The 23,191-nt window shown below is 34.7% G+C and overlaps 1 protein-coding gene across 1 annotated transcript; it reads left to right on the top strand.

Moving 5' to 3' along the window:
- Positions 1 to 865: 865 nt before the first annotated feature.
- LOC128998288 (cyclic AMP-dependent transcription factor ATF-7-like) lies at positions 866 to 21,932 on the top strand. Its single transcript, XM_054424362.1, has 11 exons — positions 866 to 1,275; positions 3,279 to 3,372; positions 6,074 to 6,216; positions 6,850 to 6,976; positions 12,273 to 12,381; positions 13,833 to 13,965; positions 15,811 to 15,912; positions 17,296 to 17,367; positions 17,931 to 18,052; positions 20,017 to 20,207; positions 21,175 to 21,932. The coding sequence occupies exons 1-11, from the start codon at positions 1,219 to 1,221 to the stop codon at positions 21,678 to 21,680; spliced, it is 1,656 nt and encodes a 551-aa protein (XP_054280337.1). The 5' UTR covers positions 866 to 1,218; the 3' UTR covers positions 21,681 to 21,932.
- The last annotated feature ends 1,259 nt before the right edge of the window (positions 21,933 to 23,191 follow it).

Raw genomic sequence — 23,191 nt, 5'->3', positions numbered from 1 at the left:
AACACCGCTCATAACAAGTACAAGTGCAAGACAAGCACTCACAACAACGGCGCCACGGCGGTAAAATTCTGGCTACTCAACTGGCTACTCAACTGGTTATAGGTTTGGTGGCCAGTGCGTCGCCAGCTACTGCCGCTGGCGACGTCGCCAGGCTACCTAGTGTAATAGGGGCCTAAGTTTGAAATTTGGACACTTGAGTAATATTTTTGAAACAATTGTAAATACTTATAAATAAAAATATATATATAAAATTTTAAAAATAACTATTTGTGTCATTTTTTAGTTAATTAATCTTGTTTTGTACCACATAGACAGTTTTTAATCACGGCTACATAGTGTGTTGTAAAAGGTGTTTGTTTGGAGAACGGGCTAAGCTAATGATATTTATGTATTTTTTTAAGAATACGAAAGCTTGGTTACTGAGCTATGAAAATGTTGACTCCACATTGAATGTCCAGAAATAGATTTTCAATTTATATTGTTTTGGTTTTCGATTCTATATTATGTTTTATTTCCATGTTAACTTATGGGACGTCTGGCGCTAAACAATACTACGGTACTTGCAACGTTGCCAATTCTACCAGGCTGCGGCCTGCCTGGAGTTAAAGATGGCCATGGTGCAAAAATGTTTTTTATATAGTATTACTTTATAAATAATATGGGATATTGAAGAATATACCATATTTTAGGTGGCTATACATGATATCCATTGGTATTGCTGCAAAAATAATAAGTTATCTAGATTTGATGGAGAGGGATAATTGGAGGGATTATTAGAACACGGACTAGGGATAACTAGGGATTTTTTGACGTTGGCCCAGGGATATTTTTTTCTTGCGGATGGAAACACTGTTTTGGTGTTAGTTTAGGTTATGTTTAGTTACGAGGATATCGAAAGGAAAATCTTTATTTTTTTGTCTATAATTTCTAACTATAAATACAAATATACACATGAACCCTTTACAGTAAAAATCCCTAGTTTTATAACGTATGTAAATTATATGCTATGATACGAAATCGGAAATCCTTGACTTTATAACATTGGCAATTGTTTGGCCTTGAAAAGTATTAAGGAAGCTATGTTTGTTGTTACCTGTGGATGATTAAGTTAAAGTTTGTAATGGTGTTTTGAAATAATAACGCAGTCATTTACATGAGTGTATTTTCAATCCCACGGAACATATGATTAAGAAACAATAGTTTTGCTTTGAATGTTGGATGATAACTGCAATGGAAGGATCTTCTAGGTCATACTCAACCCACGATTACCCTTTGGTAGGATTGTTTGTATTTCTTATATTAAGATAAACGGCTATAATTCCAAGAGCACCCAGTTAGTTAGCCTATTGCATTATTTTTTACCTTCATCCACTACTAACTACCACTTTAAAAGCATATTTTCAAGGTGGCTAAGAGGCTAGTTCCATTTTATGCTTATGCACCTACTAGGCTAAGCATAAATTTCATACCTTTTTGCTAAGTCTGGATTGTAACTAGATTTTCCACAGTTGAATAGTTGATCCATGATTTTGGTCTTCAAAATTTAGCCCAAACATGCTCTGAGCAATCAATAATTCACATAGACGTACAGTAACGTAGGCCTACTCACTGCGTACCGAAAATCCAAAATTTTAGGCCATTAGGCCCATAGCCTGAAGTAATCAGACCTAAATCTGAATCTAAATTAATTTAATTAGGTTTGCCCACTATGTGGTTTAAGAATTTTGTATTTAATTGAACCAACTTAAATAGGCTAGATCACCAAATTATTTTGAAATTGACTTCAGCTTGTTGATGGTAGATATTACCTTATTACCTTCTTCTTCACCAAGACCAGCAATGCCGGATAGGTTGTGTAGGTAAACCTACCTATTTTGAGAAGCTCACACACGGCTATGGCTATTTTTGTTCTTACGTAGGGCCTAATTGCTGCTTAGTGTGTGTCATTTTGGTTAGCCTATAGCTCTCGCCTAGCAATCATAAAATCGCTGGTTCGATTCTGAGAAAAAGGTGTAGGCCTAACTTTTCGATGGTCCTATACTAGACCCAACTGTACCTGATCATTTGGCTTTTAATAAATGGTCCTGACTAATGAAATAGCTGGTCTTGGGCTGGCGCGCACTAGCCCGACCACGACCATGACCAAACACCCAACCGGTCATTGTCGTTCACCATGCGACCAGAGCACAACCTGACCAAGGCAACGAATGTTTACTTAACATCAGTGTCAAGATGGATGTTGAAGAAGTGGCCGAATTAGTAACGTTCTCACGTCCGCTAAACATCAGCATGATCTCCTCCAAAGCTTCCTTCTTCATCCCTCTGTTGTTCATAATCTAAGTTACTGGTAGGCTACTGCTGATAGATCCTAAAAACAAGACTTTTTCTTAACAGTCATAACAAAACTCTCAGTGACAAAATCCTGCCACATTTTACAAAAAAAGTCACTTCCCAAACCACACAAAAACATGTGCCATAGATCCACACAAATACTAGGGGTTGAGTGGTGTACTGGTTAGGTCAGAGACAAGTCGGGGGTAGTGTACGTCGTCCCATTACAATTTGTTCTATTTTTGGCTGCAACAGCCAGCGGGTCGGGCACGTCTGCAAGGACTTTGGTCATGCAACCAGGGTCCAACCAGTCGACTAATGGAGACTGTTCCATTTACGCCTATTAAAAAACTGGCCGTATCCGACCGGTTGGAGTTGTGGTCGTGGTTGGGCTAGTGCGCTCCAGCCCTCAATCGGTAACAAAGCTACACAGATCATCTCACTCCATTCTATACTCATCCTCCACTTATGGGTTATAATAGTATTTCTAGGTAGCATCGAATTCTATCTGACGTTTGTAATACAATGTACTTTGTAGACTACGGTACAAGAAACGAATTATTATTATTATTAGCATCCCCATCTCAATAATTAAATTGAATTGAATAAGCTTAGGGCCTAGGTATTTTTTTTATTTAGTGGTAGCATAGGTATAAATACTGTTTGTGTATTATATGTTGGTATATACTGGTACGGTACATGTGAAGTGAAAGGAGAGCATAAGCATTAGACTTAGTAGCTCGAAACTTAACCCCCAGGTTGAACCACACGTCAGGTAGCCTATAGCGGTTTTATCTGAGTAATACTCGCATAGATAGCTGTGTAAGTGTATAGGCGGTTGTAGCTTGAGTTGTTGGGCTAGGTATGTCAACTTTTCTAAGGTATATATATATATATTATATATCCCATTTATTAACATTTCTTTTCATGTTTCATATTTTTTGCAGGCATGTTCAACCAAGGAATACATGAGTAGTCCACCTAAAAAGAAGCACAGCATGGTTCTCAATCTTGGAAATAGGAGCTCTAGTATTTTTGGTGGTGAGTTTTTTTAAGGAGGCATAGGTTATTTTATAGGTTACTGTAGATTAACAAATTTTCTGTCACAGCTCTGACTCCTCCTTGTAGCTTGGATCAACCGGGTTTTGGCTTCTGTCAAGCCATAATCATATCGCCAGGACTTTAAAATGCTATTTAGTCAAACAATTATACACAAAGAACTACGAACATCACCTGAACCGGCAGTGCACTACATCTACCGTTGCAGAACGTTCCCTTTTACCTGTATTTTCAGTAAGGTCAAGTGGGGTAAATGTAAATGCCCCAACTCACATAGTACGACTTTGACCACAGATTAAAAGACACAAGTAGGTTCTATAAACATCAAATTTGCTTAGTTTATTCTTTGAAACGTTTTGTACATGTAGTTTTTTTATTTTGTTAAAAATATGTTTTTTTTTTTTAGAATTACACTTTCCCCTTGATCTGAGGTAAGTCTACAGTACACCCCCCCCCCCCCCCCCCCCCCACTTAGACTGCATATTTCTTGATGTTGGGCCAGTGGGTCGTAGAGGACAAAATTAGCTTTCTTTTTATTTTTAGCGAATTTCCCATATAGGGATTAAGCTATTACCGTAGTACTCATGGTAAGACCTGGACCCGGGACCATTTTACTTTTTCATTTTGAGGTCCCTAGAGGCCAAAAAAACAATCCGTTTAATATATATATATATATTTGTCCGTTAGCACGATAACTCGAGCAAAAATGATCCGATTTTGATGAAATTGGGTACAAATGTGTAAACTTTCATTTATTCAAACGAGTTCGCGAACCAGCATGATCGGACTATGGGAACGGGGGTTTATGGGGTAAAAATAGGGACCTCATTATACCAATATAATTATAATTATATACAATATAAGTGGTTTAAATACCTGTATTTTATGCAATCATTCATCTACAATTCGGATTAGTAAAATTCAGATTTTCATCATCTTATATGAGCGTAAAACTGGCAAAGTCTGTACGCTTAGAGCGATGGGCATGTTAATCTAATGTCTTAACTGAATCTTTTTCGGTACAAAGACTATCTTTTATAGATAACATCATAAAGTGACCAATTTAGGTTTGTTAAACTGAAGACTTTGTCGGGCAATCGATTTTTTCGGGCTTCTGATGAAGACTTGTCGGATTTCTTCGACTATGTCATCGTTTGTTTTTAGCCGGCTAGGTGAATGTCTTTTCAAAACACTTAGGTGCGACGAAACTCATTAAACCAGCTTCAATTTTCTTTATCATCAAGTAGATTTAATTTTTTTTAATTTTAGCAATGGATATAAACACTGCGAACTACAGATTACAATCTGTGCCTTGCACCGTAAATGGCATACTGGCGACTGGCATATGAGTCACAATAGCGGCCTATCACGCCGAAACTGTTTTACGCATACCAAGGTCAAAGTTTCCTCCCTTGCTGCACGGAAAACAAAACTTTCTTATTTTAGCTTCAATTTGACGTATAAAACGCTTAGTTACCTTGAATAGTATCCAAGCAATTACCATTTAAAATCCCGGCATTCTTTTAAAAACACCCTGTATATTAAATTAAGCTTTAGCTTTGCGCCAGTGGTGTAGTTGTAAATTTTCCAAAGCGGGGAACACTCACCATAGTTGTAGAAAAAATCCAGGTTGCCTATCAATAAAGGGCCTATGAATAATTAGGTTTGTGGGAAAAGCACAGTGGGCTTCAATAAGGTATTAGGAAAATTTATTTTTTGTCTTGTATGTGCAAGATCTACTGTTTTTAATTTCATCTGTTTGGGTTCATAGAACCTTGTTTGAAGAAGAATATTGCATGGAAGTTCATAGCAAAGTTCAAGTGATGAACAAACAACGGACTAGAGTCATGGAAGAAATTCAAATTCACTGCTTTACAAAGAAGGGAATTCAATATTTATATAGACCTATCAATCTGAAATGTTGTTCTACTTTATTATTCTGTGCAAAAATGATAAAAGTCCTAGCATTGAGCATAATACAAATTCAAGAGTGAAAAATTGAATTCTCCAAACCTACTGTTGGATTTAAATGGGGTTAGGTAAATCTTATAAAATGTTAAATGTCTTATGTTATGTTAATGTTATGTTATGTTGTGTCTTATAATTTTATCATATGACAGTTAACTTAAGTCATATTTACATGAGCGGTGTCGGCTATTAAGATTTGCTCATCATCAAAATTGCGAATTGAATTCTCATTCATGTTTAAAACAAGATTTGCTCATTATGATGATTATGAGTTTAATTCTTCATTATGCTAATTTTTACTCCGTATGCTAAGAGCAAGACTGAATAATTAATAATATTTCAGGGCCTGATAAACAATTCTGTTTATTTGTAGATGATTTGTCATATGTAAAGTGCCTGTGATATTACACACAAATTTTGATATGGGCAGTTTATTGATACAGTTGTTTTTTACATGCAAATTGCTAAATACAACAATAACCAAAAACTACTTAACTTGGTGTTGTGTGTGTTCTAGGTTACACTGTATACTGAACCAAATGCTTATGTTTATTGATCAAAGAGTTTGTTAAATATCTCATAACCACATGTCGTAGGTATGTCATTTTGCTACTTGTAGAGATCCAGAAAATAGATAATCACACAACTATGTACTATAATATTAATATTTTAGAAACCCATTTACATTGTTGACTCGATTTTTATTTTGGTTCAGCCGACCAAACTCCAACACCTACCCGATTCATCCGTAATTGTGAAGAAGTCGGCCTTTTTCAAGACTTGCAGAATGTCAATCCGTTTGAAGAGACATTTAGAAAGGCAGTTGAGTCAGGAAAAACAGGCAGTTTGGCTTTACAGGTTGGTCAATAGACAATTTTTACAATTTACTTGCATGTAAATTTTTGTATAAAAACCCAAGAGTATTAGTAACATTATGAAGTTTTTAATCTGTGGAACAATATGTTGTGACTATAATTAGAGAATGATCGTAATAACAATATCTATACATTTCTAGTAGGTATTTAAACGATTAATTTTAATGTTAGGTCTACCACATTTTCTTCAACGTTTGGAAGACAAGTTAATTTATCTCATAAAAAAAACCCAACCAGTTACATTATCCGAGTGCCAACCAATTTACCTAATTCATTGTTAGGCCTATAATATAGTCGTAATTGTGTATATAAGATCACTAAAGATTCATTATTTACGTTTGTTCATTAAATTGTATATTTTGGTTTTCTTTATACTGGTAGTATCTGTTGTAGGCTACTTATAACTAGCCAAAATATTATTATGCTTCATACAATATTTTAAAGTATTATTATACTTTATAAATTCAATTGTTGATTTTGTGACAAAAAACTACTTCATACAAATCCTCTTAAATTTATATATTTATGCTATTGTTAATTCATGTCTGGACAGTAAATCATTCAGTGTGATTGTTCATACACACAAATATTAAATTCCTGTCAAATAATTTTTCAGGAAACGAGAATGGCAGCTGTTACAGACGACACATTACACACACCCCATGTATTTCCACACATCATAGAAAATGAATCTATAAACCGAATAGAGTCCACCCAAAAACAGCCAGTGCAGAACAAAACAGGTAAGTTTTCCATATAAAGCCTATTGGACACATTTAGTTCAAAGATCGATTCATTTGCTTATTCTAGTTATGAGTACTTTTTGAGAATTTATTATAGACTCATAATACAGACAATGTTTCAATTGGGTTTATTTTCATATTATATTAAGCTACTGGGTGTTAAAATATCTAAAGGTTCATTTTATTGAATTCCCATTCTAGGGAACAATCTATTACTGCAGGTGTCATGGTAAGGAAGACCTTGACGCAGAACTTTTTACTTTTTTTATCGATTCACTTTTTTGTTTTGAGGTACAGTACTCAGAGGCCAAAAACACATTAATTCATATTCATATAGGAATCTATGTGTGTGTAGGTTAGCACGATAACTCAAGTTAAAACTATCCAATTTTGATGAAATTTCGTTCAATCGTGTAAACCTACTCTATTCAAATGAGTTTGCAAATCAACGTGATCAGACTATGGAAACAGGGCTTATGGGAGGTACTATCGTGTAAAATGGGTTTTTTCCCATTCTTTACCCTCAAAACATATAACCTGGCAATTTCTTTCTAAACCATTTTCTTGAGCTAAAAATAACACTAATTTAGTATATTCATATTCATATTCAAACATCTTTATTCACCATAAATCGTGTACACTGGTGGTACAGTGAATAGTGTCAAAATACATAAAATAAAAATACTATTTCTAATTCTGGGAGGTGAAAAACTCATCATAAGAATATAATGCTATATTTATTATATGCTCTTTTAGAATTTTCTTGAATTTTGATAGGTTCATTTATTTTTTTAAGAATCCAGGAACTGTTACTCAGCTGTCAGAATAATACTGCTACTGCTGTCCTCAGTTGAATCCTCAGTTGACGACAGTTGGTACTGATAGGCTATTGGGCTTTTGGTAATATGTGGCCAGTTCATATCATGTATAACATCCCTCCTTTCATGAAATAAACTTGAGACTCCTGGTAAGATTTTTGTTTTGTTGTAAAATGTAAAGTAAATGCTGTCATAACCAATTTCTTCTTTCACAAATCAACACAAAACTCTTCCTTCACACAGAAAACAAAATAAAAAAATCTTCTCATACATAATAAAATACATCTCTTACAGGCCTACAGAATGTGTCTTCATAAAAACCAGAATAAACTTAAAAAATAAAAATATCTTCGTAGGCCTGTATTACATATCTTGCTTAGTATTTGTATCGTTCTGGGGTCTTGACGTGACGTCCAGAATGTGTCACTCGTCTGTTAGGTGTATTTGTTTCCATATCGAGTGGTCCCAGATCTTGATGGTCATTTAAAGTGTTGTCTACGATTGGAGCTGATTTCCTAGTGGGACTGTCAACTTGATGTTGTCGTCTACGACTCGGTCAGGTTCATTGTGTGTTAGGTCTGCCTTTGGTGTGTTTAAGAATTCTCTGTTTCTTCTATACAACTTTCCACTAACATCTACCACGTACGACCTTGGTGATTTCTTCTCAACTATCTTTCCTAGAGACCACTTGGGATCACATTTTGTCGATTGCTTCACGTAAACTTCTTGATCTATGCCTAAATCAGGCAATATCTTGGAAGTTCTATCGTATATTTTATCTTCTTTAGGCTAAGTTGGTCTTAGACTGAGCTCTCTGTCCTTGGTACTAACAAGTTCTTCACTACTGGTATGAGCGTTCTTGTGCGATGAGACATCAAGCGTTGAACGGGACTTGAGTTGATTCCTTCAGTAGGAGTGTTGCGGCGCCACTCTAATAAAGCCATCCATAGATCTTCTGAATTTCTTTCAGTTTTCTTAATTAAGTATTTTGCTATCTTTACAGCTGATTCAGTCTTGCCACCTCTCGGGTGATATGGCGACGATGTGACGTGATTAAACTCCCATTCTTTTGCAAATCTGTGAAAGTTAGCTGTTTGAAACTGAGCTTGTGAATTGTCAGTCACCACTGTTAAGGGGCAGCCGTGACGACTGAAGTTTTTCTTTGCGATTTCTACCGTAGTGGCTGATGTCAGATCAGGTAGTTTGTCCAATTCAAAGAAATCTGAGTAATAGTCTACTGTGACTAGATAATTGTCATTTTTGTGGTGAAATATGTCAAGCGCTACTCTCTTCCACGGTAGATCAGGGATTCTATGGGTCTGCATAGGTAAATGAGCAGGAGCAGGTGATAATTCCAAAAGGCCGAACACTCTTGAACTGTCAATTTAAATGTCCTCCGACATATGTGGCCAAAATAATTTAAGCCTTGCCTTTCTGAGACTGGCATCAATGCTTTGATGACTCGAGTGTATTCTGTTTAACATCTCTCTTCGTAGGGATTTTGGCACTACTAAGCGTTCACCCCTAAAAATGAGTCCATCTTGAATAGGTACTAATTTCATCTCTGTATGTCCAATATTGTTTCACTTCATTTGAAAGGGAGTCTTTTGCCAATGGTCATCCATCTTGTATGATTTTTTTCATTACAACAAGCTCTTTGTCCTGGTTGGTGTGCTTCTTTATCTGATCAAGTCGATCTTTGGTGACATTTAAATGCTCCGTGGATGACATTTCTTCCTATCTGTTGAACATATTTTCCTCCTCTTGTATTTGGTGTACTTGCCATGATTCTAAGTCCTTTCCATAATTTCTCGTCATTTTTTGCGCAGCTCATGATAGGGTGTCTGCTATATACATCTTGCTTCCTTTCTTGTAAACGAGGTCAACGTTGTACTTTTGTAGTTAAAGCATCATACATTGTAATCGCTTGGGTGCTGACAGAACGGACTTTTTGAAGATATTCAGCATAGGCTGGTAATCTGTCTCCACTATTATGTCTTCTTTGCCACATATACAGGGTGGCTGAAAAGTAACTTGCACCCTCCTTAACTTTTCAACCATTTGAGATATTTGAAATCGGTTTGTGGCAACCTTCTTAGATATGAGGGGCTACAATAATTATGGTCAATTTTGATAATTTTGCCCTTAGGGGTAGCGGGGGTAGGGGGTAGCTCAAAATTTTCAAATGACAAGTATAGTCGAGTTTGGTATCATTTTACAGGTCTTGACGAAACGTAAACATTGACATAAAGAAAACCAAAATCGGCTCACTAATAACAAAATGGTGCCCTAAAACGTTTCAAATCCAAATAACCATGAGGGTGGCAAAAAAATTAACTTTTACCCTCTTTAACTTTTTAACAATTTCAGATATTTGAAATCGGTTTGCGGCAACTTGTTTGGATATGAAGGGCTACAATAATTATTGTCAGTTTTGAACATTTTGAGCTACCCCCTACCTCTAAGCGCAAAATTTCCAAAACTAACCATAATTATTGCAGCCCTTTATATCCAAACAAGTTGCCGCAAACCGATTTAAAATATCTTAAAGGGTTAAAAATTTAAAGAGGGTACAAGTTAATTTTTTTTGCCACTCTCATGGTTATTTGGATTTGAAACGTTTTAGGGCACCATTTTGTTATTAGTGAGCCAATTTTGGTTTTCTTTATGTCAATGTTTATGTTTTGTCAAGACCTGTAAAATGATACCAAACTCGACTATACTTGTCATTTGAAAATTTTGAGCTACCCCCTACCCCCGCTACCCCTAAAGGCAAAATTTTCAAAATTGACCATAATTATTGTAGCCCCTCATATCTAAGAAGGTTGCCGCAAACAGATTTCAAATATCTCTAATGGTTGAAAAGTTAAGGGGGGGTGCAAGTTACTTTTCAGCTACCCTGTATATTGACGTGCAAGCGAATAGGATGCTCAGGCATTCTTTTTCTATTTAAGCGTAGCGTCTCTCTGTTTGGCTCATTGTTCTAGATGCATAGGCCACTGGTTGGCCTAATTGGATTAAAGCACATCCGAGACCTGTGTCACTGGCGTCACATTGTAGCGTTACCGGTTTAGTGATGTCATAATATTGGTAAACCGGAGCTTATGACTGCATAGTTTTGAGATTCTCGAAGGGTTTCATATGGGTCTGTTTGTGTCAGTTGTCGTAAGACTTCGCACCGATCGAATAATGTAGGGACAAACTTAGCCAGATAGGTTACAAGTCCAAGAAATCTCTGTAGTTCGGTCACATTTGTAGGTTGAGGTATCTTCTGAATGGCTAAAATTTTGGTATTGTCTGGTTTAAGACCGTTTTGCGTTACTACATGACCCATATAGGCTAATTCTTTTTCTCGCAGTTTGAGTTTTTGTTTATTTAACTTCAAGTTCCTTTGCCGAGCTCAACTCAAATGCCAGTTACAACGATGTAGCTAGATTTTGTCAAAACTGTTGCTCTTATAAACTGGTACAAATACGGAAGCAATAAAAATAACCATTATGGTTTGATAAAATAATACTGTTATTAATACATTTTTTTATACATCATCAAAGTTTTGTATAGTTTCCATTAGATATTATTAGTTTTAAAATAGTGTTATTGATTACAAGGAAATTAACAACTTTCTAAATTGCACAGAACCTTTTGGTAAATTGTATTATATGAGTCCAACAATACAAAAAAACAAAATAAAACATTGTAATTGTCTAAAAAAATAATTGCAACAAAAACATTGGTCACTTGCAATCAATTTATCAATAAGATCGGTTATCGATGCTCATTCGCCTGTGATCTAGTCGGTTGAGTTATCGCTTTAGTGAACTGGTATGTCTCCAGGCCACGACAATTCTAGTCACAGCCCACTTGTTAGATTTGTCGCTCTTTTGAACCGGGCCTTACTCTACAGGTTTAGTGCGTTAGGGTTATTACTTTTTTCGGTAAAAATAAATTTCCTGGGTACATGTGGTAGACTATACAACGTTTTTTTTCTAGTGTTATACTAGATTTTGAAAATCTCATTTTGATAATCTCAAAAATGCTGATAATTTATGGTTTAAATTGGAGACCTTCTTAGTTCAAAAAGATCTGGTTTAAATGGATTATCACCTTGACTATGAACCTATTGTTGATTTTTTTTTGTAATTTGTTTGGTTTTCATACAAATCTAGAAGTCCATTTAAAGTTGTATATTTGCTTGTATAGAATTTCTTGTAAATTTGTTTGGATGTACATTTTTATTAGCCTACAATTCTAGATTAAAATAAATGGTGAATGTCCGTCAAAAGTGCTGATAGGTACCGGCTGTTAATCGTGACCATATTTAACACTGATAAGAAATTCTATTGAAAAGTTATCAAATCCATTTTTATTTTAGAATTTCAGAATGTATTTGCATGATAAACTTTTGTCCCAAGGAAAATTAGTAATTTATAACTCTTATTGTGAATTTGAAAACACTGGAAAGCATGTGCTGTCCACAGTAAATGGAGCAGAGAGGGAATGTGGATACAAACCTACACCTCCAGTCAAGGTGATAAGGCAAGAGGCCGATACTTCTCAGCTCCGACCAATAGCTCCGTCCTCTAACAGGTATGACATTCATATTTCTCAAGCCCCAATTATGATAAGAGCGCGGCCATTGTGCCAAAACGGTGATGCAAGAACATGGGCCTATGCAAGAACATGGGCCTATGCAAGAACATGGGCCTGTGCAAGAACATGGGCCTGGCCATGAATTACACCACCAAGCTAATTGGTTCAGCAACAAAGTTAGTTAAGTGAAAATACTAAATTGAGAAGCTGGGTTTAGGTGGATTGTCTAAGACTAAAACAAAGCGTTCATCCTATTAACAAATGCAAAGACAGGTTTGGTTTGTACTTCAGTTTCCACATCAATTAACTTTCTCACAAACTTGGCCTATTTGCCTCTCTACATTTCACAGTAAGCTGGTACATCCAACACAGTTTGAGCTAAATGACAGAATGTGGAGGGATATCTGTGGCAACACAAAAATTCAATCTCTGGGGTTGGTGATGGGCAGCGGTCCACGTCCCTGCTGACGTCAATCATGGCCGGAGTCAGGCGCTACCGTATTGTTCCACACTAATATTAATGTCAGCATCGCCACTTACTGCTGGTTCCTCTTATCATAACTGGGACCTTATTCATTATGATGTTTCTTGACTGCTCTTCATCATGGACATTTCTGCAACAATGAAGATTATGGTGAATCAAGATATGAGACATTTCATTGCAATAAACACAACACAACTTTTCTATGAAAATTACTGGAGTGTACAGTAGGCTCTCGATTATACAATCTTCGGTTATCAGACCTTCCAAGTTTCCCCTTTCTTGCAGACCACAAAGTAAGAAATCCTTTGCTAATTACTTGTCGTCTGACTGTACATCACACCATAGCAGGTTTATCAAGACAACCCCTTTTGTTGTACCCGTCTATATTCAAAAGATTTTTAGTACCAAGAGTTTTAGCCTCCTGCACTTGGGCTGTATTTTCTGATTGTTTTAGCAGGCTGCATGACACAAGGTTCGTTAACTCCTTATACATACCTGTCTGCTACCCCTTACGTCTTAAGACTCAGTGTGATAGGAGACCTTTCTCTGAAGGGACGACTATTGTATCTTTTTTTGCAGTTACAGTTGTGTTGTTTTTACTTTACGGTTAGGTATTTTTAATGTTTTTTGTGATGATGGTTTCAAAAGAAAAAAGTTTAAACAACTTAATTCTTGAATAGGTTTGAACAGAGTTTAACTTTGTTAATTTAATCATTTTTGAAATGTTTAAAACCTATTAAGTTATTTTCTTTCAGTGATGACTTCACCGCAGCCAGCTTGGATCAGATAATTGAGACTTTACTTAATCATGTACCTGGGTATATCAAATAAAAGCCCAAAGGAAATGTAGTGTTTTTACTGTAAAATGGTTACCATTATTATGGCTCAATTTGAGGCAGATTATAGTGTAAGAGTGTTTTTAGACCTATTTAGTAGTACTATTTTATTGTTCTGTTTGATTTAGCAAACCCGGAACCAGTGGGTACCAACCTGTTCAACTCCTTCTGAAAATGCCCGATGGTAGACTGATGCAACTTAACGCCACTCCGGTTGACTCTGACAAAAAAGTAGATCTTCAAGGTCCAGTGGATCTTGTTGTAAGTAATAGTTAAACTAATAGGCAATTCTCTTTATTTTTAATTTCTTTAAGAAATACAATGTTGTCACAAAAATATAGGTAGTTCTAGCCATAAACCCATAAAAGATAATTGATAACTTTTTCTTTCTAAAAAGTATGCTCTATGATCTGTAGAATAGGTTTTGTTTGAATAACAATTATTAATGGTCCCATAACATTTTTAATGTTTTAACTAGGTTTTATGTAGAAAATTTACAAAAAAATTATAATAAACATGTTTGTGTAATTTATATTTACGGGAAGTAAATAACAATATGTCTAATGACACTTCAAACATATATTTACACCATAGTATGCCTGTATGAGAGAAGACCGTTCTAATTTGCCACATAAACGTTTTAGTGCAAATATACTCAACTGAGTTACATTTTTAAAACTACAACATGCCTCAGTAACTCGAAGTTTACCTTTATAAGTCAAAGTTCGCACGAATGTGCCTCAATAATTAAAAGTTTTGCCTTTCAAAGTCAGTTGTGTTTTGATTCCTGTCGAGACGTGAAAATTCAACTTCCTGTGTTTGCTTCCCTTGTCTGTTTGGCTAGGTTAGGTACTGAAGTCAGTGTAGTCTGCCAGCTGTTGAGATAGTTTTTACGTTGCATTTTGTTTAGTATTTTAATCACACTAGTTCAGTACTGTATTTTCCCTTTAAATGTTACTTTCTACATACTTTTTGTTTGTGCAGTATTGTACGTATTCAGTATTTTTGTTGTTACAGTAGCTTGTTTTTACAGTATATATAAAGAGTTTGACTAACGTTTGCTTTAAACAGACATTATACACAGTAAATGTAGTTCCGTGTATGGATGATATACTGTATACTGTATTATTGTTTTGTATTTTGTATTTATACAGTATTTAAACTATTTTTTTATTTTTTATTTAGCATGTTTTGTATGTACTTTATCTAACTTATTGCTAAATAATAAATACAGTACTTTATGTGCATTAAAATTGTTTTATTTTGCTTCCAAAGTTACTCTTCCGTACGTATAAATACAGTTTGAGTTTGATTTATAAAGGATTAACACGTGAAAGTCTGGTTCTAAAGGCGGTGACGTAACATCACTGTCAGACCCCAACACCTCAGTATCTCGAAATTTTTCATATGGAACCTTCATAACTCGAACCTCGCTAACTTGAAAGACTTGATAACTCAAATTTTTATCACAACCCCTTCAGATTTGAGATATTGAGGTCCTACTGTATATACAAATTTGAACAAATTGTGTTTTTGGCCTCTGGGGACATCATAATGAATAAGTAAATCGGTCCCAGGCCTAGGTCTTACCATGCCACCTACAGTAATAGCTACTTCCCTATAGGGAAATTCGCTAAAACTGGTTTGTATACAGTTTTGGCCAACCTCTGTTAATATAGGCCTAAATCAGCTAGATAATTTGGGAGTGTTGCTCAACGTCCAAATGCCACGACCTCCAATGGCATAAGTCAGTGTCACGGCTTCCAAAATATAAAATATATAACAATAAACGCTGAAACAATCTTCCTTTCACAATTATGGAACCCAAAAATTAACTTCAAATTTCTTTGAACACAGCTCTTAGAAATTTGTTCTAATGTCAGGCTATGGCAATTTTTTCGGTAGCTAAACTGCATGTGGGTATAAACCAGTTGCCAAAATAGCAACTAGTTATTCAAAAAAGTTATGCTGAAATATATGCTGAGTTATATAATAGGATCTTAAATTTTAGTTCTTCAGGCATTAAATGTTTGTAGTGAAGTTTTCGAAACAGGTCCTACAAGGCCTATTCAATACCATTCAACGATTAAATTCTCTTATTTTCAGGCACGAGTCAGTCAACCAAAAGCTGATGCAGGAACTGTCATTCTGCACACTAGCCCAGAGAAGAAGCAGGAGTCAGATAATATATCTCCACTCATAAAAGAGGTAATTTAATTGTGTGCACTCTATTTTAAATTGCTTTAGTTGTCCGTTGTAATTCTTATTGTGGTTATGGTTAATAGTAGTTTTTAGAACAGTGGAACATTTAACTTGGTTGTTGCCTATTGTGGCGGGGCTAAATTAATATAGAAGTTAACTCAATCTTACCTTCTTTAAAACGGGAGTGTTGCTGAAGGGCTAAATCTAGGAAGGTCTAATTAGACCTTCGGCTCACATTTTGCATTTTTTACTTGTTGCTGAGGGTCTAAACGGGCAGTATGCCAAAGGTCTAAATCCCGGAAGGTCTAGTGTGTAGGAGGTAGTTGTGAGTAGATAGTATAGTAGGGCTTGGGGAAGGGTGTAGGCTAGGGCAATGAATTAGTAATTAATTATGTGATTTATTAAGTAAACCAACTCGGTCGTGGTCTGGTGATCAATATTCCAAATTTATGCAATTAATATTTGAATTCACGTTGAGTTCACATTGTAATTATTATAAGTCCATTTACATACTTATTTCTATGCTCATTATGTATTAATTAGATGTATTAAATAACTTAAAAGCTGGCTGTGATAGGCAGCTAAGGTGTTATTGTGCAATATGACAAGGTAGTTATCTTCTATCCAATAGAGTTTGAACTATGACAGGAAATGTTTGTGATTTAGTAGTGGTTAGTGAAAGATATATTGGGCCCAGGTATCTTTATTAACATTCATACTACTGCATTTCACCAAAATTGCATAACTTCACTAGGCTTAGAACAATGTGCGTGCTTTCAAAAAACGAATTAAACTCAGGTAAATGCGGTTACAGCCTTTTAACTCAGGCTACGCAATGTACACATTTTTAAACCTTCGGCATACAGATTGCATTTAGCACTAGTAGCGGAAGGTCTAATTCTCATTTTAGACCTAACCGCTACTAGTCCAAATTGCAAAATGTTTGCCGAAGGTCTGATTAGACCTTCCAGGATTTAGACCTTCAGCAACTGATCCTTTAAAACTAGTTAAACTATCTGGTTTTATTTCTTTATAAAACCTTGTTCTATTTTTTTTTTATTAAGGCTATTTTATTTATACATAAGCATTATTTTATGTCTTCACTATACATATATATATATATATATATATTGATTTTATTATTTCACACAACTTATTTTTAGAGCTATGAGTCAGAATAAAATTAATCTTTAACAAAAGTGGAAAATTTGTAACTAAAGGTTTCATTTTCAGTAGAAGGTCAAAGTAAACCAAATTTTAGAAAGAGCCTATTCTCAAATTATAAATGATATTGATGGTGTTAGTTATTACGGTATTAAGTATGTACAGTAACAAGTTTTTTTTTTCTTTATTGAGGTAAAATATTAAAATAGATGATTTTTATTTCAGAAGTTAAAAGCTCGTTTGGGGAATTTGAGTGCAAATATTCAGGCTGAAAGGCCAAATATGGACGATCCAAAGGTGAGTTTTGAGGTAAACAATAAACTAAAAATCCAGTAGGGTTATATATTTTTTTTTAATATTTCTACTTCATAATTTTGTATGGTTTCTTGTGAACTGTGATTCCCAGTGATTGTCTTCTGCCATCAAGTTCCTCTTACTTACTACTTGACGGTCTTAAAAGGGAACCAACCACCAGAACATCATTAATGAATGGGCGTTCGTCCATATGCTGTTAGAAATTATCCCAAATTACAATACAATACAATACAATAAATTTCCCGGTGCCATTAAAAATTCACACGCAATTCTCAGACTTTCTCAAAATTCAGGTATGATTCCCAGTTTTACTGATTTCCTGGTCCGCTGGACACCCTAGTTAGTATTTCAGAACACTTATAGCTTTGTTTTTAATGTTAACGTAGTTACCTTTTTCCCTAACATATAGTTCGGATTATTAAAACATTCTGATTAGCTCGACTCTGGTGTATGGGAATCTAACTTATGAATATAAATTTGTACCAGCATTAACAAGTTTACTGTGAGGGGTAATATTATTTCAACAATGCTCAACATTTTTCTAGATATTTGAAAGAGGCCATAGAGAAGAAGGATCTCATCACAAAAGATCTTCTTCAACCTCAAATGCAAGTAATAGTGAGGATGATGAGGAAACAAAGAGACGCAAGTTTCTTGAAAGGAACAGGTAAGTCTTTTAATGGCATATAGTTTATCTGTTTAAACTACAATTGACTGTTATAAGATCTGCAACGTTATAGTTTTAAATTTGAATTTAAGACAGCTTCAAGTTTTTGCAGTTATGACAATCTTTTGTAATAGATTAAAAATCAAAGTAGTGATGGGCCGATTCCAGAATTGGTTGATTCCGATTCCAGAACTTTGGTTCCGATTCTTGATTTCGAACTCGATACCAATACCATTTATAAAACTTTATTTATTAACATATCGTCGCCCATCTTCCATACTATCTGCTTCTTTGCTACTTTTCAGGAGAGCCAAAATAAGGATTTTGCACTTATTCACTGGTTGATTGCTGAAAGACATTTTATTTTACTGTTGTCATGTTCACACATAACATTCACTAAGATTTGTTTTTGACTGTAGTTTAGAGGATACATTTTTGTTATTTTTTTTGTGTGTAAAAATGGCGGTTTTTGCAGATACGATAGTATGTGAGATTACAGATTATATTTCAATAAATCACAATATGTTTTATCATAATAGGTATCGTATCTGCATTTAAAGAGGCACAATGAAGGATATTAAAAAAAATAAACACAAGGAAATATTTGAATGTCCCATAATATTTAATGATATAAAGGCCTAAAATATTTCTAAAATATTTCTAGATCTAAAATATTTCAAAAAACTTGGTTAGGCCAACTTTAAAATTATAAAAAGATTAATCCTTTAAAATCTTTATAAAGTAATAATAACATGAAATAGCTATATAGAAGTTGTGTTGAAAACAGTTTTAACTTTTTTAAATGAAAGTATTTTTTACTAATGTTATGCTTTGTTTTTGCATTTTAATGAAACTACATCGTCACAACCAGTAAAACTAAAATATTAATTTTATAAACCATCTTAAAATATTTTTACACTTTAAACAGAAATATTTTTTGTCATGTTGTTTTTGTGCCTCAATTAATAAATAGACTGAGACAGCTGTTAGCTGACGCTGATTGGACTACTGTAGGCTATACGAAGCTACAAATGCTTCAATTGCACTTGAGAATTTTTCTTTTTTGTTACAAGGCTTTGTAGATCAAAGTAAAATTGAAATAAATCCAAACAAACAAGTTTTTGATAAAATAAAACCTTGTATGATTAATTTTATATGTTCTAAGATCAAAAAAGAAAACAAATTTGAAATTTGTGTAATTTTGTTTACAAATGATGCCAGTAAATGGTAATGCTTGTAAAGGTCAATTGTTCACTGTATGGCTTGATCTGTCCCCACAGTTACATGATAGTGGCTGTCCCTACTTAAATTTTCAAGAGTTGCATCTCACACGGGGTTGTTAGTTGAAACTCAGATAGAGCCATTTTGAAGATTGTTTTTAGAGTATTCTTTGTGTTGTAAAATAAATATTCACTACCACAATCAGGCGTACACTAGGCAACAGTGCTTAGTTCCAGCGGCTAACCTTTCCCCAAGAGGTATCTGTATTGTCAACTCCATTGGTGTCCCATAACCAAATAATTGTTATTTTTCATTGGCCTCCAGTTCTTTGTCTGACACATCCTTTCAAGACCCAAGTTTCGGTTTTTGTATAATCAAGTCCATCAGAGGTTAAGATTCATCCATATCTGGATGTCATAAAACAGTTAACACACTTAGAACACAAAAGAACACTTACAAAATCACATAACAGAGTGCACTGTTACAGACCGCCACGGTATGTTCCTATTGACTATTTGCAGCAATAAATTCTAGGCAATAAATAATCTTCTTATTATGTTCATTCGTGAGCTGATTATTTGACTCGTTTGACGACATCAAGAGATTGATAAATATATATCCCTGATGGATATGATAAGCGCTTGACAAAAACCAAAACCTGGGTCATCCACTACAAAGAACAACTCAGAGCTAAGACGGAAAATCCGGTATGTTTAAAATTCTAACCCAAGGTTAATCCACAGGGCTGCTGCAATGAGGTGCAGAGAAAAGCGCAAGTTTTGGGTGGCTACCTTGGAGCAACGAGCCGAGAAGATGATGACAGCCAATCAGCAGTTGCAGCTTGAGGTCGGAGCCTTACGAGCAGAAGTCGCTCATCTCAAGACTCTGCTATTGGCCCACAAGGACTGTCCAGTCACACAGGCGATGTGCAACAGTAAGTAAAACTATAAACTGTAGAGCTTGTAAAGATATCTATCATTAACGAATAGGTCCGCCGAACAACTTAACAAAGTCATTCATGGATTAAATTTGACAATTTCAGCCAAAGAAAGTTATTTCACCCTAAGAAACAAGATACAGTAGACTCCCCCTTATCCGGACTCCTCGGGACCGAGGCCAGTCTGAATAACGGGTTTTCCGTTATACCGACGTCCCAAAAAACTCGTTAAAACAGACCGTTTTAATGCATACTGTATACAGTATTTGACTTAAATTTAGGAGAGCATTGTACTACCCTGTCAACTACAAGACTAAGGATTTATCATGCCTAATTTACTGAATAGAGCTTTGGGGCATTACCTCCGATTTTTATTAACTTTTCAAACTAGAAAAAAGAATAATGTACTTAGAATTATGACTTTAAACCTGCAAAACGTTTTTTCAAACAACTTGTCAAAGACCTAAAGATTCTAACAGTCCCTAATTTGTACATTCTTAAAATGTTATCTGTATGTGAAATTAAATTTTGAAAACTTCACAGTGAAAATAATCAGCAAAAAACACCGATTTCAGACAGATGGATTTCATTTCAAATACAGGGATTTCAGACATATTCCAATATACTTTAGACAGATTAAATCTTGTAGAAAATAAACCTTCTTATAAGGGTAAAAAAAAATGTTCAACAACTTGCCATGGTATACAAATCAATAGGTTTAGAATCATTTAAGGGGAAAAAATCATTGAATTTTTGTTGAGGAAGAACTATTATAATGTTAATCAGTTTTTTTAAGAATTGAATTGTATTTATTTTTTCTATAGGCTAGTTTATTTTAGTATAGTTTGACACTGTTAACTGTTTTGTCTGCCTTTACCAGAGCATTGTAAAAAAAATGTTTGGTGACAATAATGATCGACTTTGTCCCTCAACACATTCTATAAATTCATGCGTTTTGTTTCAGACGGTGCCATGGCTGCTGGGTCGGTGATGATCCCAGTGGAAGTAGAGCCTTTAGTGATCAAACCTCTGAATCTGGTAGAACTGTCTAAACCCTTGACTATGGAGGAAGCTGTATTTCGTCAAAACCTCAAAAAGAAATTAAGAACAGTTTCAGTCAAAAAGACCTCCTCTCAAAATGACAAGGAAAAAAAGAACCAAAATATTATACCTAAGAAGAGGCTCTCATTAGACATAGGATCTGCAAAACAGTCTCAATGCTTGGATGGGGAAAATTCGACGTTAGTTAAAAGTGCACAGTATTTTAGTTCAACTCTTCTTTCAAGTGAGCCTTTAGAATTGGACAGTTTCAAAGACATGGCACGACCAGTAGCCACACAAGTTATTCAAGTCAATCCTAATGCATTGTTTAGAGACAGCGGTGGTGTTCGAATATCACCCCCTATCATGGAGGGGGCTTTGTTACCACTAACTTTAAGTTCTCAGACAAATTGTATTGACTACAGCTGATTGCCTTTTACATATGTCTAAAAGTCATAAACCATGTGCCTAAGCTCAAACTGTGATTATTAATATCTTTAGCTTGCCAAAAGTAAAAATTGTTTGTTAATATTGTTGGATTGTTTTGTACATGTTAAGTTTATTGAGCTGATAATAATTAATAATTGCGTATTAATATTGTTAATTTGTACCGATGAAGGATTTTGGTATGTTCTATGAAGCGCAAGTAAAATATGAAATATATATTTATTAATACTTAAATGAGTTTTTTCAATCACATTTCTTCTTTTGTTATTTGTCATTTTGTTCTCATACATCTTAATTACCTCCGAATATTAACTCAAATGATGAGCAAACATTGATGATAAAACATTTTTCTGCTTTTGTTACTCTTATTTACTCTTCTTAGAAATTATATCTCCATTTCTATGAAATACAATATAAATACGTAGGGGAAAAATTAATAGGTATTGCCAAACAATTATTTTTTTGCAAATTTCCTCATTTTTTTTATTATTTAAGACATTTTAGCGAATTTCCCATAAAGAGAATAAGCTATTACCGTAGTACTCATGGTAAGACCTGAACCCGGGACCAATTTACTTTTTCCTTTTGAGGTCCTTAGAGACCAAAATCACCAACCGTTCAAATTCATATATAGGCTATATATATATATGTGTGTGTGTGTCCGTTAGCGTGATAACTCAAGCAAAAATTACTCGATTTTGATTCATTTGGTACAAACGTGTACACCTATGTTTATTCGAACGAGTTCGCGAACTAACATAAACGGACTATGGGAACAGGGGTTTTATGGGGTAAAAATAGATTTTTCCCATTTTTTACCCTAAAAAACACAAAATTTCATAATTTCTCTCTAATGCCATTTTTCCTACAGTCACCCGACAAAATTGCCTTTCTTGTTTAGTACAGAAAGCTGCTAATTGCTGCATATTTAAACTTTGTTGCACAGTTTATACTATGGCGCACATCAGAATTCCAACCAAACAACACAAAACAGCGTTATTATGCACCTAATCCGTGTACGCTCGGAAATAGGTTGGCAACACTTAAAGATAATAATACTATGATCAGCTGATTGACTATTATAACTACGATGTAACCTGTCATTTTGTGTTTATAGTTTATGTTTTTATTTTCGTTTAACGCTTGGTTTGAACACAACCTGAAGTGTAGTATTTGAAAGATGAATTATAAGTGGGCCTAACATGTTTAAAAATAATGAACTCGGTGAGAGTAAATGTGAATATAATCAATGGTAGACCAGAAATAGCAGAAACTGACTGTTACCTGAACAATCAAGAAAGAAGTATGAACGAGCATACAAACTGTTTTCCTCTTGGCGCTTAAGTAAGAAAGTTACAAAACTGTTTGAAAATGTTTTATTGTCATATTTTGAAGAACAATCTACTTGTTTATTATGTGTTTATACTGATTATTACTGTTTATACCTGTACTCTTGAAAATACAGTAAGTAACACTTAAAGATACTAGACTAC

This window comes from Macrosteles quadrilineatus, unplaced genomic scaffold (genome assembly GCF_028750875.1).
Source record: "Macrosteles quadrilineatus isolate MER2022 unplaced genomic scaffold, UCM_ALF_1.0 Scaffold_7__1_contigs__length_78375512, whole genome shotgun sequence".
Taxonomy (NCBI): domain Eukaryota; kingdom Metazoa; phylum Arthropoda; class Insecta; order Hemiptera; family Cicadellidae; genus Macrosteles; species Macrosteles quadrilineatus.
The sequence above is the reverse complement of the archived record's forward strand: the minus strand, read 5'-3'. Positions and strand labels throughout refer to the sequence as shown.

Excerpts from the sequence above, each read along its gene's own strand:
- LOC128998288 (XM_054424362.1), top strand. The coding sequence starts at position 1,219 with ATGATAACTGCAATGGAAGGATCTTCTAGGTCATACTCAACCCACGAT. Across the intron at positions 6,977-12,272 it reads GCCAGTGCAGAACAAAACAG|TAAATGGAGCAGAGAGGGAA; the intron begins GTAAGTTTTCCA and ends TGCTGTCCACAG. Across the intron at positions 12,382-13,832 it reads ATAGCTCCGTCCTCTAACAG|CAAACCCGGAACCAGTGGGT; the intron begins GTATGACATTCA and ends TGTTTGATTTAG.